This window comes from Sus scrofa, chromosome 12 (genome assembly GCF_054392235.1).
Source record: "Sus scrofa isolate SSC_HxYL_T2T_F1_AM1 chromosome 12, Sscrofa_HxYL_maternal_Yorkshire_Landrace_v2.0, whole genome shotgun sequence".
In the NCBI taxonomy this organism is placed as follows: Eukaryota; Metazoa; Chordata; class Mammalia; order Artiodactyla; family Suidae; genus Sus; species Sus scrofa.
In genome coordinates, this window is record NC_139394.1 from 18,472,549 (window position 1) to 18,486,024 (window position 13,476).

General features: G+C 53.8%; 1 protein-coding gene across 10 annotated transcripts; it reads right to left on the bottom strand.

Moving 5' to 3' along the window:
• Positions 1-4,020: 4,020 nt before the first annotated feature.
• Positions 4,021-10,877, bottom strand: HEXIM2 (HEXIM P-TEFb complex subunit 2). Of its 10 annotated transcripts, none has more exons than XM_013980889.3 (3): positions 10,801-10,877; positions 8,724-8,833; positions 4,021-5,014 (listed from the first exon to the last, which is right to left on the bottom strand). In XM_013980889.3, the coding sequence occupies exon 3, from the start codon at positions 4,934-4,936 to the stop codon at positions 4,220-4,222; it is 717 nt and encodes a 238-aa protein (XP_013836343.2). In that variant the 5' UTR covers positions 4,937-5,014; positions 8,724-8,833; positions 10,801-10,877; the 3' UTR covers positions 4,021-4,219. The 10 variants fall into 10 exon arrangements, with proteins under 10 accessions (XP_013836343.2, XP_013836345.2, XP_013836346.2 ...); XM_013980891.3 differs by having other exon boundaries at positions 10,535-10,877; XM_013980892.3 differs by having other exon boundaries at positions 8,724-8,836; positions 10,535-10,877.
• Between the last annotated feature and the right edge of the window lie 2,599 nt (positions 10,878-13,476).

Here is a 13,476-nt window from a genome sequence, read left to right on the forward strand (position 1 = left end):
ATATCCAGAATAAGTAAATCCACAGAGAGAGAAGGCAGATTGGTGGTTGCCTGGGCTGGAAAAAGGAGGGGATGGGATGGGGTTACCTTTGGGGTTGATGATGTTTGGAACTTAATGGAGGTGGCAGTTGTACACATTGCAAAGGTGCTACATGGCACTGAACTGCTCACTTTAAAATGGTTGATGGTTGGAGTTCCCATTGTGGCTCGGCGGAAGAGAATCTGAATAGCATCCACGAGGACGCACGTTCAGTCCCTAGCCGCGTTCAGTCCCTGGCCTCGCTCAGTGGGTCGAGGATCTGGCGTTGCCATGAGCTGTAGGGTAGGTCGCAGGTCACAGACACGGCTTGGATCTGGCATTGTGGCTGTGGCGTAGGCTGGCAGCTACAGCTGTGGTTCGACCCCTAGCCTGGGACCCTCCATGTGCCACGGGTGCAGCCCTAAAAAAAGAGGTTGATTTTATGCTACGTGCACTTCACCTCAATTAAAAATATGGGTACCCTCAGATAAGAGAGTACAAGAAGGAGAAGAGCAGGCAAGTGCCAAGGGGGGAGGGGAAAGTGAAAAAGGGCCTGGTGTGAGGGAAGGAGGGTGTTGCAGAAACAGGGAACTCTGAGGTGGGGAAAGGACTTGAGGGAGGGAGTTTCCTAGGCTGCCAGGGAGGGTGGCCTGGAGGATGCAGCTGATGGAGGAAGCAGTTTGATCCTGTGAACTTGGGAGCCACTGCACCTTAGAGGAAGGAGAGGGAGCGGGGCAGGCGCTTTCAGCCTCAGAGCTGTTTGCTTCCCCTCAGCGCTTTAGACTGGAAGCTCCTGGGGGTGGGGGCAGGGATCTCATCTTCTTAGCTGTTTTTAATTTTCAGAGCAGAGCGTCATCAGGGTAGACAATTCCTTTAGAAACCCTGGCACCAATGGAATGAAATCAAACATGTTAAGAAGCAGGAAGATTACCCGCCGCCCACACCCACATGGGGGAAGTGAGGATGGCACTGGGCTGAGTGTCAATGCCCCCTCCAGGCAGCAGGGGGGCTGCTCAGGGCCTCGGTCACCCCTCGCAGACCCCGGGGCCCCAGAGGGGAGCACCCACCGGGGATCTAAGAAGGGCGAAGGGATTAGCTGAGCACCGTGGGCTCCTTTGTCAGACCCAGGAAGGAGAATGGGGGCTGCTACAGGAAGTAGGGGGGTGCGGAGCTCCCTCCGGAATCTATCCCCCCACTTCCCTCCCCTCGGCTTGCACAGCTCCTGCACATGCTCAGTGTGCCCTCGCATTGGGTTGGCTGGGGGAGGGCACTGACGGGCACCCCCACTTAAAGGGCCAGTGCCATCCCTGCCTGCATCCCCCGGGGCCATGGGACCTGGCCACCCTCTTCGCTCACACTGAACCACGTCACCTCAGACTGCCTTCCCACTTGCTGGCAGGCCCCTTCTGCCCCCTCAGCGGCTCTGTCCACCCCACCACCTCGAATACCTTGACCTCATTGCAGGCAGGGGAGGTCTGTGGCACACACGGTGTCCACCCGGGGTGAGAAGAAAGGAGGACCCCAGACCGGGGTACGCAGGGGTGGTGGGAAGCTCCCGCCGTCCCTCCTGCGAACACCTGCCTCTCTGGGGCTTGGGAAGTGGGGCACAGAGCATTCTCTGAGGAAAGGCCTGGGGAGGAAAGGGGGGTGTGTCTGAGCCAGGCTGGGAGCTTCCTCACTGAGGGGGGGTCAGTCGGAGGGAAGCCCAGGCCCTGGCCCAGCAGGCAGCCCGGGAAGGAAGAGCAGGGACCCAACGGAACGCGTGTCTGGCCCTGGAGCTAAGCTGGCTCTCCCCAGTGCTGGGCCCAGACACCCCAGCTCTAGCCTAGGTCCGGGGCCCTGAGGTCAGGGACCCAGATAGGGAGGACGGGTGACACTGACTCTACTTCACTGATCTCTCCTGACACTCGCAGCTCACACTCCTCTTTTCTTCTTGGCCCAACCTGGGCCTCCCCAGTGTTGGGAAAATCAACCCACCTCTGTTGGCCCTGACCCAGAGCCCTTTGGGTGTGTGTGTGTGTGTGTGTGTGTGTGTGTGTGTGTGTGTGTGTGTGTGTGTGTGTGTGTGTGTGTGGTGGGGGTGGAGCAACCCACCTCTGTTGGCCCTGACCCAGAGCCCTTTGGGTGTGTGTGTGTGTGTGTGTGTGTGTGTGTGTGTGTGTGTGTGTGTGTGTGTTGGGGGTGGAGAGGACCAGAGCCCTTTGGTTAGTGTGTGTGTGTGTGTGTGTGTGTGTGTGTTGGGGGTGGAGAGCACCAGAGCCCTTTGGTTAGTGTGTGTGCGTGTGTGTGTGTGTGTGTGTGTGTGTGTGCGCGTGCGTCTCCCGGATCCTGGGCTTCTGGGCCAAGATCGGCCAAACTCACCTGTCCCCTCCCCCGTATGCTGCTCCAGCCTGCTCGGGCCCAAGCTGCCTTCTGGACACACCCCTAGCACGCCCTCAACTTCGCGCCCACACCCCTCCCCGCCCCCCACTCCAGCAGCCCTCTGGAACCTTCTCTCCCCTCCTAGTTACTTTATGCGCACACAGGCTTTGGGTAAACAACCTTGTCCTGGCCGACCCCTCCCCTCCCCTCCCCTCCCCTCCCCTCCGGCTCCAGGCTGAGGAATGCAGCAGCTGGAGGCTGCCCGTGCCCTGCCCGGGGGGGTGGGCGGGCCCTCCGGGTCCCTGGCTAGCACCACACAGGGGACTCGCCAGCCTTCCTGGAACCTAGGAAGTGGCTTCCTCTCTGAGCCTTGGGTTTTCCATCTGCAAAGTGGGGCAGTCACTCCTCTAGCCCTTCCTGACAGAGCTGTCTGGGATCAAAAGTGAGGAAGCTAAAACTCTCAGCTGGGGTTGTGGGAGGAGACCCCCAATGCTGGGAAATTTTGCTTTCTTAAGACCCTTCGCTTCCTAGAATCTCTTCTGGCCTTGCTCCGTTGTAGAAGATGCTGGTGAGGCCTGGGTGTGGCAGGGCAGAAAGGACAGTTGTCCTGGCAACACACGGGGTTTGTCAACATTTCCATCCCAGCAGCTCCCAGGCCTGAGCGCTTCTCTCGCCCAATGCGGCCTGTCACGATGAGCTTTCCTGGAATGGAGGTTACGCTGGGCAGGCCAGGCCTCTGCCCCTCCCTGCGCTTGGTGGCAGAGCCATCGCAGGCTCACGGGGTGAGTTGACTAACTTCCCCTCCACCACCGCAGCCTGACACTCCACAGCCACAAGGTGTCTGGGCAAGGGTAGGTCTGAGGATGAAGAGCTCGCTTCAGAGCCCAGTACTGCTGATTGTCTGGCACCTGCATAACCGGGTTGACTCAGCTCTCTATTAGGCAGGCAGGTGAGGGGCTCGCCTCGGAGGGAAGTAGCCACGCAGGTGATCAGGCTAAAAGGAGCAGAATGCACGGATGCATGACAGGCGCGGGGAAGGCCCACCACCAGCTCTGCTGACTGATCCGCTGCTCAACCTCCCTTGGGCTTAGGTTCCATCAGGAGCAAACTTCCCTTCAGCGCTTACTTGTAAGTGCCCTTCCAGAAGGTCAGGGGCAAAGGTGACCACAAACCTCCTGCCCAACCCCCAGCCAGGATAGGTGGGACATGGGGGGCTGTCAAGGACAAGGAGACACAAGGCACCCAGACCTTGTCTAGTCCAGCCCTCTCAACTGTGAGCGGATAAGCAAAATACAGGGAGCCTGGGAACAAACCCTGAAGAAACCCTGGGGCTTGAGCCCAGCCCTCTCTCCTCCAGGGGGCGCTCCGAGCGCCTCACAGCAATCTGGCATCTTAAGTCAGGCTCTGGTGGAACCTGGCTCCTGCCTGAGCCCCCTGCCTCCCCCTCTTTAAAACCTTCAGAGCAGTCTGACTGCTCCCAGACACACAGAATAGACTTCCGTCATCCTGGAGACCGCGAGAGGCCCCCAGTGCAGAGGTCGGCTCTCCTCCCAGGCTCCGGGCAGCACTGGGCCTCTCCGGGATGAACGTGCTCCGACTCTCAGAGCCGCCCTTGTGACATCAACCCTAGCCACTCTCACGTAATCTCACCAGAATCATTTAATTTGTGAAAAATAAGACGACATCAAAGAACTGTGGCCATAACAAGGTGGAAGCCTGAACCTACATCAGCCGTTCTCGGAGGGCACAGGGTGCTGAGACCTGCCTCCCTGAGACCCAGCTGGCCTGAGTGGGCATGAAATGGGTCTTCTCCTTGGATTGGCCTGGCGGGGGAGCACCCCTAGGTGCCCGGCTCCCCACCCCGGCGGCTGCCCTCTCGGTTCCACATCTCATTCTCCTGCCGAAGCCGCTGGTTCTCCGTCCGGAGCCTCTCTACTTCGGCGGCCAACTCCTCCACCTGGCGCCAGGGCTGCCGGCTGGTGCACCCCTGCAGCTGCTGCAGCCTCCTCGTCTCCTCCTCCGCCTGTGACAGCCGCCTCTCCAGATCCAGGTAGTCGCGCACCAGCTCCTGCTTGCTGCGGCCCTGCAGGCTCTCGGTGTGATAGCGCTCGTAGGCCTCGGAGAAGTCCCTCTGCTGGAACTCCCCGTGAGCCCGGCCCTGCCCATCACTGTCCCCTGCCTCACTCTCCCCGCTGGAGCCTGGGTGGGAGGCCCCCTGGGGCACATCCAGGTTGGGCTCCTCAGGGTCTCGGTCGTTCATCAGGAACTGGGTGGTGTTGTAGGGTGCCACAGGCTGGCCCTTGGCGAACATCTCCTCTCGGACCCGGGAGGCCCTCTGGCTCTGCCTCTCATCCCGCTGTTGCTTCTCAGCCCAGCTCAGCTCCAGGTAGGGCCGCCAGTGCCGCTTGCGCCTTGAAGGCCGCCGGCGGTGCTTCTTCCGGGCCAGTACGGCCTCCACTGAGCAGCCCCCTGGGCTCTGAGAGCCGGGACCCCTACCGTTCCAGCCCAGGCCACCTCCAGCCACAGGAGGATCTTCCTCCTCTGAGTGGCTCTCCATCTGGGGTGTCAGGGGCAGGGAACCTCCAGGGTCATGAGGCTCAGGGGATGTTTTGGGGCTCCCAGGAGCACCAGAGATCTAAAGAGAGAGGACACGGCAGGACAGGTCACAGAGAGCCTATCCCTAGTGGTGGAACCCTTCCCTCTCCACCCAGCCTGAAGCCAACCTTCCCATACTCAGCCCATCTGGTCCCTCTCTAGCCCCTTCTGCAATCATCTGTCTGTTTATAGACTTACCTGACCACCATCTGTCCCCTGACCCTCCCCAAGCAAACTCACGGTAAGAGCTGGAATTTTTTTTCTTTTTTTCTAGGACTGCACCTGTGGCATATGGAAGTTCCCAGGCTAGGGGTCCAACTGGAGCTGCAGCTGCCCACCTACACCACAGCCACAGCAATGTCACATCCAAGCCACATCTGAGACCTACAGCGCAGACTTCGGCAGTGCGGAATTCTTAACCCACTGAGCGAGGCCAGGGATCTAACCTGCATCCTTGTGGATGCCAATCAGGTTTTTAATCTGCTAAGCCACAGTGGGAATTCCCAAGAGCCAGAATTTTGCCTGTGTATTTCACTCTGCAATTTCTTTCTTTTTCTTTTCTTTCTTTCTTTCTTTTTTTTTTTTTATGGCCACACCTGCTGTATATGGAAGTTCCCAGGCTAGGGGTGGAATCAGAGCTACAGCTACTGGGCTATGCCATAGCCACAGCAAGGCCAGATCTGAGCTGTGTCTGCGACCTACACCACAGCTCACAGCAACACTGGATCCTTTAACCCACTTGAGCAAGGTCAGGGATCGAACCTGTGTCCTCATAGATACCAGTTGGGTTCATTCCTCTGAGCCACGACAGAACTCCTCACTCTGTAATTTCAATGCCTAGAACAGTACCTGACACAGAGCAGACATTCAATAAATACTCTTTGAAACAGGATGAAAAGTGGCTCCTGTTATATTTGTTCGATCAGAAGCCCAAACAGCCCTTGCTCTTCCCTCTTCCTAGAAAGCTTGCCTTTCAGACAAATCTGGCTTCCTGGCAAGTGACCTGTACCTCCCCACAGAGCCCCCCATTCAGAAAGGCCCCACACTTTACTTAAAGCTCTGCTGTCACTGTCTTGAACCTCTTAATAATTTCTGAATAAAGAGCCCTTTGCACCGAGCCCCTAAAATTATGTCGCTAATCCTGCTGCCAGCTATTGGCAGTACTGATTCTCTAGAGATTAGTTCAATGTCAGCTCTTCAGAGAGGCCCTCCCTGACCACCCTATCTAAAGTAGCCCCCAGAGTTCCCTTCGTGGCTCATTGGTTAATGAACCCAACTAGTGTCCATGGGGATATGGGTTCGATCCCTGGCCTCGCTCAGTGGGTTGAGGATCTGGCGTTGCCGTGAGCTGTGGCGTGGGTCACAGGCACGGCTTGGATCTGGTGTTACTATGACTGTGGTGTAGGCCAGCAGCTATAGCCCCAATTTGACCCCCAGCTTGGGAACCTCCATATGCCATGGGTGCAGCCTTAAAAAGCCAAAAAAAAATAATAATTTTTTTAAAAAAAGTAGCCCCCCGCTCCCCTTCCCAGTGACTCCCTGTCATCCAAGGGTTAATGTCCCACTTAGCATTTAGCGCATGACCATCTACCATCTGTCTTCCTCCTAGAAGAATGTGTCCTGTTCTACTCAGTTCTCTATGCGCGGCCAAGGTAAGTGTTCAATAAATACATGTTAAATGACCTAAAGCCCAGAAAGGGGGGGGGGGGGATCCAAAAGATAGGAGACTCTCTTTTCTGTCATTCTAGAGGGCAGACGGAGTGTATTTATTCTAAGCAGAAGTTGCTATCACTCTTCTACATGAGGCGCAGGAAAGCACTAGGGAGAGAAAGGGCCAATCTCCAGTCTGTAGCCCAGAGAATTCTAGAACTTATCTAAGCAGTGGAAAGGATTCTGTCAAGAGAGCTGTGTTCAGGGCATCTGTTTATCTCTGTCGTGGGGAGGGTGGGAGTACTGAGGGTGGGGGAGGAGAGTGAATTGCTTGGCGTTTGCGGTTTGGGGAATTCTAATTATAACCACTATCATTGGCACATTGTTTTAGAAAGTACAACACAGTTCAGAGACATCCAAGCCAGGGTCTATACATGCGTAGGGTGTGTCCTGGGGGATGTACTCAGCCCTGTAAGAGCCGGAGGCATGTTACATGCATTTTGGAGACTCAAAATTCTCCATAGTTGGGGATGGGGTACCTTGGAATGTGTGCCTGTATGTGTGTGTGTGTTGTTTGTTGTGTTGTATTGTGGGTGTGTTGTCTGTTGAATTGTATTGTGTGCGTGTGTGTGTGTTGTTTGTTGTTTGTTACTTCATCTGCAGGAAGAATATCAATCAAGAGTGACAAGCCTGGGCGTTCCCATCGTGGCACAGCAGAAATGAATCCGACTAGGAACCATGAGGTTTCAGGTTTGATCCCTGGCCTCCCTCAGTGGATTAAGGATCTGGTGTTGCCGTGAACTGCGGTGTAGGTCACAGACACGGCTCGGATCTGATGTGGCTGTCGCTGTGGTGTAGGCCAGCAGCTGTAGCTCAGATTGGACCCTTAGCCTGGGAACTTCCGTATGCCACAGGAGCAGCCCTAAAAAGCAAAAAAAAAAGACTGCCAGGTCTGTCTCCACCAGTGGCGGAGGGCTCATTTCATGTGTGGACAATCACTCATGTGTTCCTGGCCCTCAGCAAATATCCCCCACGACCCTTCCCCCAACCCCAAGCCAGCCCTGCCCTTCTGCCCCACATGCTGCCTCCCTCCTGGCTTGGCCCTCTACCACCATTACCACTATTGCAGATAAGCTGTGTGATCTGGGTGAGTCATTTGCCCTCTCTGAACCTTCAGGCCCTGACATGCCATGAACTCCAAATTAAATAAATCCAGAAAATACTGGAAGCAGCTAGGTAGGATGGGCCAGAGGACTAGAGTTCCCTCCTTACCTATATGGAGCTGTGGATGAGGGGAGAAGAATGGGTGAGGTGGGAGCAGTGAGGGAGAGCATGGGCTGAGAGGGTCTGGGCTCCCAGTGCCAGACCAGAAGGTGATGTTCTCTGAAGGCCTGAAACATCCTGTCTCTCCCTGCTCTCCTGGGTGATTTCTTATCCTCTAACCCCTGTCCTAAATTATGAACCAATGGCTCTTCTACCGGCTTCAGATTTGGTTCTTAGTCTAGACAAAATGCAAGGCAAGCTTAAACCCTGGGTCTTCCACTTTCTGGCTGCATGATTCTAGAAAACGTATTTCAACTCTCAGAACATTAGCTTCTTTGAAAGGGAAATAGCTGATTCCTACCTGGAAGGGCTACGAGGAGTTCATGAGATAGCGCAGATTTAGCATCTGGCATATTGTTCAGCTCGGTGCATGGACTCACTTAAAAATACTTGTTTTCAGGAGTTCCCATCGTGGCGCAGTGGTTAACAAATCTGACTAAGAACCATGAGGTTGCAGATTCGATCCCTGGCCTTGCTCAATGGGTTAAGGATCCGGCGTTGCCGTGAGCTGTGGTGTAGGTGGCAGATGTGACTCGGATCTGGCGTGGCTGTGGCTGTGGCATAGGCTGGCGGCTACAGCTCTGATTAGACCCCTAGCCGGGGAACCTCCACATACCTGCAGGAGCGGCCCTAGAAAATGTAAAAAGACAAAAATAAATAAATAAATAAATATACTTGTTTTCCAAATCCACAACACATCTGAGACAAGAAGGCAGGACCCCGGTTGGCAGGATCCCTGTTCAGGGCACTCAGGTGGTTGGGAGCGTGGGGCTTACCTTGGCCTCCTCCAGGGCTGCTGGTGACTCTGTATTACCGTTGGGCTGGTTTGGAGTAGCCACCTTCTTCTGTTCCAAATCTTTCAGCAGATGCCTTTAACTAGTGACACCTGCTTTAAATAACAGAAACCTAAGTCTGAAGGAGAATTTTCAGGAAGACTCTGGCTGCCCAGCAAATTTTTTCCCAAGGCAGCAGCAGCCATCTTGTAGCACCAGACCTGGACAGCCTCATTTTCAAATGAAGGGCCCGAAGAAGGCTGCCTCCATCCTGGTGTTCACACCTCCAGCCAGCAAGGGGCCAAATGGGGATGAAGGGGCCATGTTCTCAGTCCTGTTCCTCAGGCCCCAAGCCAGGGGTTACGTCTCTACCCTTCTCCTAAAAGTCACCGAGGCCCAGGCTGGCAGCTAGGAAGCCAGGCCTAAGCTTTGTTCTTACAGCAACCAAAGAGGGGGAAGGATTACCTGAGGAGGTGAACAGACAGCAAGGACCTGCAGGGACTGGGAGTGGAGGGGGTCTGTGGCTCTGACAAGCCTTAGGAGGAGTCCTTTCCCCACAGCCTCCAGAGGCCCCAATCTTGACTGCAGCCCCCACCTCCTCCTCCCGCTGGGCTCCAGAAGCCAATGCCCCAAGAAACATTGCTGAGGCCTGGGCCCAGCCTGGGGCTGAGGCCTTTTCATCTTCACGGCCGGGCCTGCCTCCCTCTTTCCTCTCAGGATGGGAAACAGAAAAAAAAGGGGGGAAAGAGAAGTCTAAGCACTACAGGCAGCTGGGAGGGAAGCCCAACTGGGATAAGGATGGATTCCCTGGAAGAGGGGAAATGATCCGGGAAGGAGATTTTGCAAAGGCGGAACTGACCTATTTGCTGTCAGGGGCTATGCACACGACTATATCTGTGTGTCTTTCTTTGCGACCGCCTGTCTGTGCTATTCCCAACGCCTGAGCCCTACCTCTTGCTGCAGTTGCTGCAGCTCTGATCAAGCCGCTCAGGCACCGAGGTTGGAGGGAGGGCCCCCTAGCCACCCCAGCCTGGCACAACGGTGCCTGCTGGGGACTGTAGTTCTTCTAGCTGGCGAAGACCGAGCAGGACCCTGTCACGTCAACAAGCACACAGAAAACTCCAAAACCCATCTATCCTTGCGCGAGCGGCGGCCCGCGCTCGCTGATGCCTCTTTTTGATTGGTCTGCTCGCCTGCCAATATACCCTCTTTCGTCAACGATTAGCCCTGCGGAAGCACAACCAGACCCGCCTTCCCGCGCTCAATTAAAGAGTTCATTGATGGCGTTAATCTTTACAGAGTAGAAAATAGATCCGGCTAAGAGGGGAGGGACTTGGCCGCGGAGGGATCCTCGGCCCTAGAGGAAGGCGACGAGAAGGATCGGTGGCCGCCGCCGCCATTTTGGGCTGGGAGGAGGCAGCGGAGGGACTCCCTGCGCAGTGAGAGCACCCCATGGGGGGTGGTCCGGGCGCGGGGAGAGGCCGGGCCGAGTGGGCTGCCCGAAGTGGCGGCGCAGGGAGACGGCGGGGAGTGGGACCGGGGGCCGGGGAGGGTGAAGGTTGGAGTCTCCCCGGCCGGGCCCGGTCCTCAAACCGTCCTGGCAGCCCCGCAGCCTCGCCTCTCACAGAGGGCGGGGTTCTTGACTAATTACCGCGTACGTCCCGAGACCCCAGCTGGGGAGAGGCCAGGTGAAATGACTCCCTTCTGCTCTTTCCACGGGGGCGCAGATCCCGAGGCCGAGTTCCGCCAAGTTCTTTCCCCACCCCCACGCGGCCTAGGTATGGCGGCGAGGCCGGGTGTAGCAGGACCCTCACCTCCACCGGCAAGGTCGGGGCGACGCCAGATTCCAAAGACTGGCGCTTCGGGGGCGGGTGGAGGTCGCAGCTCCGGCCGCGCGTTCCTCTGGCGTGGCAGTCAGCCGGAGGCTCAGAGGGCGGATAGCCAGGTGCACCCACCATCTCTCTCCGCGCCCCCCCATCGCCCCCCACCCCCTGTACACCGAGGCCATCCCGCGGCCAGGGCTGTGAAAAGGAACAGCCTTCTTCCTACTGTAGCAACCACTAATTCTCCCTGGGCCCACCTAGGTAGGGGCACGTGGGAATCTCTGCGCGCTCTTGCCCTCGAGTTTGCTCCTTGTCCAGCCCTGATTCTTGGAACGACCTGATCTCGCACGTCACCAGCCACTTGGGGAAACCCCACAAATGGGCTGTTGCACTTTTCTTGAAAGTTTACACCAAAGGGGGTTGGGGTTTTGCCCTTTGCAGAGTTGGGACACAAAGTAACTTGGAGTCGCCTGGATTCTGGGAACAAAAGTGGAGTGGCCCGTTTCAGATGCTTCAGGAACATCTGTTTGCATTTTGAAATCTGAGCCATAATTTTTACCGAAACTTTTGGAGAAATGGCTGCCCTCCTAGAGGAAAAAACGAACTAATTCCAGTGTAGTCTTTATAACATTACAAATTCTTTCCAGTTTAAAGAACTTTTCCCCCACAACTGAAACAAAATGGGGGAGTATTTCACTACTGGTGCATTGTTACTAGGGAACCTCTATTTTGAAATTCCAAGTAATTGTAAGTCACTTCTGTGGATCCCAGATGGCTACCAAAATAGAAATTGCAGTTTTGAGCTACTTCATATATGGCGTTCGGCGGGTAGAGGAAACCTGCTTTGAAAAAAATAAACACTGAACCTTATATTACAGCTGTAGCAGCTTTTTAAGGATTAAAGTTTGATGTGAAATTCTTTTCTTGAATTGCGATTAAGGCATCTTGTTTCCAGCTCGAAATCTAAATTCAGAGAGATTATTGCTCAGGGGTAGCTTAAGATTGCTAAAAGGTCAGTTAAAGTTATGCCTAGGTTGGAGCTCCCTTGTGGCGCAGCTGGTTGAGGGTCAGGCATTGTCACTGCGGCGGCTTTAGTTGCTGTCGTGGTGTGGTTTCCATCCCTGGCCCAGGGAACTTGCACATGCTATAGGTGCAGCCAGGAAAAAATATATATGTATATGTCTAGGTAGAGTCAGAAGTAGGAGAGTTGAGAGCAGTGAGCTTTATCTTTGAGGGTATCTTGTGATGAATCTCATTGCCAATTACAGATGGTCAAATCTTTCAGAACTGAAGCCTGTTTCCCCTATAGTAATTTTTTTTAGGTTGTAGGAGTGACAGTTCCATAGCTTTAACTATTTTCTTGCCCTGCCCGCCACACCATGATGTTCTCAGAAGAAGTCTTAGAACTGGATTGCAAAAATACAGTAATACGATCACCGTTGACTCAGGTTCTTAATCTAAAATTTGAACCATTTATCCTAAATGAAGCTTCAGTACACTTGACTCATGCTGTAGGTTGACTCGTGCTTACATCATGTTCACTTTACACTGTTCTTAAGAGAATCAAGAGAAGATGCAAGTTAGGAAAAGCCGATACTAACTTAACTTGGTAGGAGTTAAACAGTCATAGCTGAAAGGGGCTCTAAAGATTATCTTTGTGGTTATTTGGCCCAGAATTTAATGGTGGAGCATCAAAGACTCTTGCAATTCACCCCCCATTGTGAAGTTATCTACTTAAACCTTTGGATGCTGCTAAGTGGAGAATACTGTACCAGGTGCAGAAATTTGTTACTCATTTATGAAGATGAAAGCTTATCATCTTTAAGGTTGACCCATAAGCTTTTCCATTCCTTGATAAGAAAAGTTGGGAATAAAACTAGTTTACTAATGGTCCCTTGGTTATCTACTGAGCAAAACACAGGAGTGGAAGTTAGGAACTCAAAGGTTCTATTTCTGTGTGTTGCTACCACAGACTTGGTTGGCTTGGCTAGAGGCCAAATCCTGAAGATGAGGCCAAACTGGTCGTTTTGTTGCTGAGTCTGTTCTTCTAATGTTCAGCCAGACCTTCAGCTTCCTCCTCAGCTCTCCTCTTTCAGATGAGTTGGTTTGTGGCTTATGACAAATTCTACAAACCCTATATGCCTCAGTTTCCTAATTTGAAAATGGTATCAATGCAAGCCTCTCTCATAAATACCTTGAGTAGCTATTCTTCAGTGGCTGTGTAAACATTTACTTGCTATAACCTTGTTGTTTGAGAACTTTAGAACTTCTGCTTCAAAGGTTATGTGGAGCATTTGGGAGGCCTGCCTTACCAAAGTGTGGCCGTGGTTGCCATGGGCCATTCAAATAGGCTTAACGAGGGTTAGTCTCTCAGGGTACCAGGCAGTTACTGAATGTCCTGGGCGTTTTACATTTGCCTAATGGCTAGCTCCTGGGACTCGGACCTGTGTGTGAGCAGGATCATTCAGATAGGAGTGCTTCTTTGCAGCAGTCCCCTCAGAATGAAGATGCTTGCTTCTGAACGATTTGATTTCTGCAGTTAGTTTTTTGCTATGTATTTAGCCCTTGCTGTTATCTTCTCTGACTTTCTGGTTTGTTTTTTTTTTTCCTTTTTCCCTTTTTTTTTTTTTTGGCCATTCCTATGGCATATGGAAGTTCCCTGGCCAGGGATTGACCCTGTGTCACAGCAGTGACCCAAGCCACTGCAATGATAGCACCAGATCCTTAACTGGCTGTGCCACAGGAGAACTCCTGACTTTTCTCAAATTTTTAAGTTCAGGTGTTTGCTGTTTACATCTTTAGGGAGTTCCCATAGTGGCACAGCAGAAACAAATCCAACTTGTAACCATGAGGTTGCAGGTTCGATCCCTGGCCTTGCTCAGTGGGTTAAGAATCTGGTGTTGCCATGTGCCATGGTGTAGGTTGCAGACACA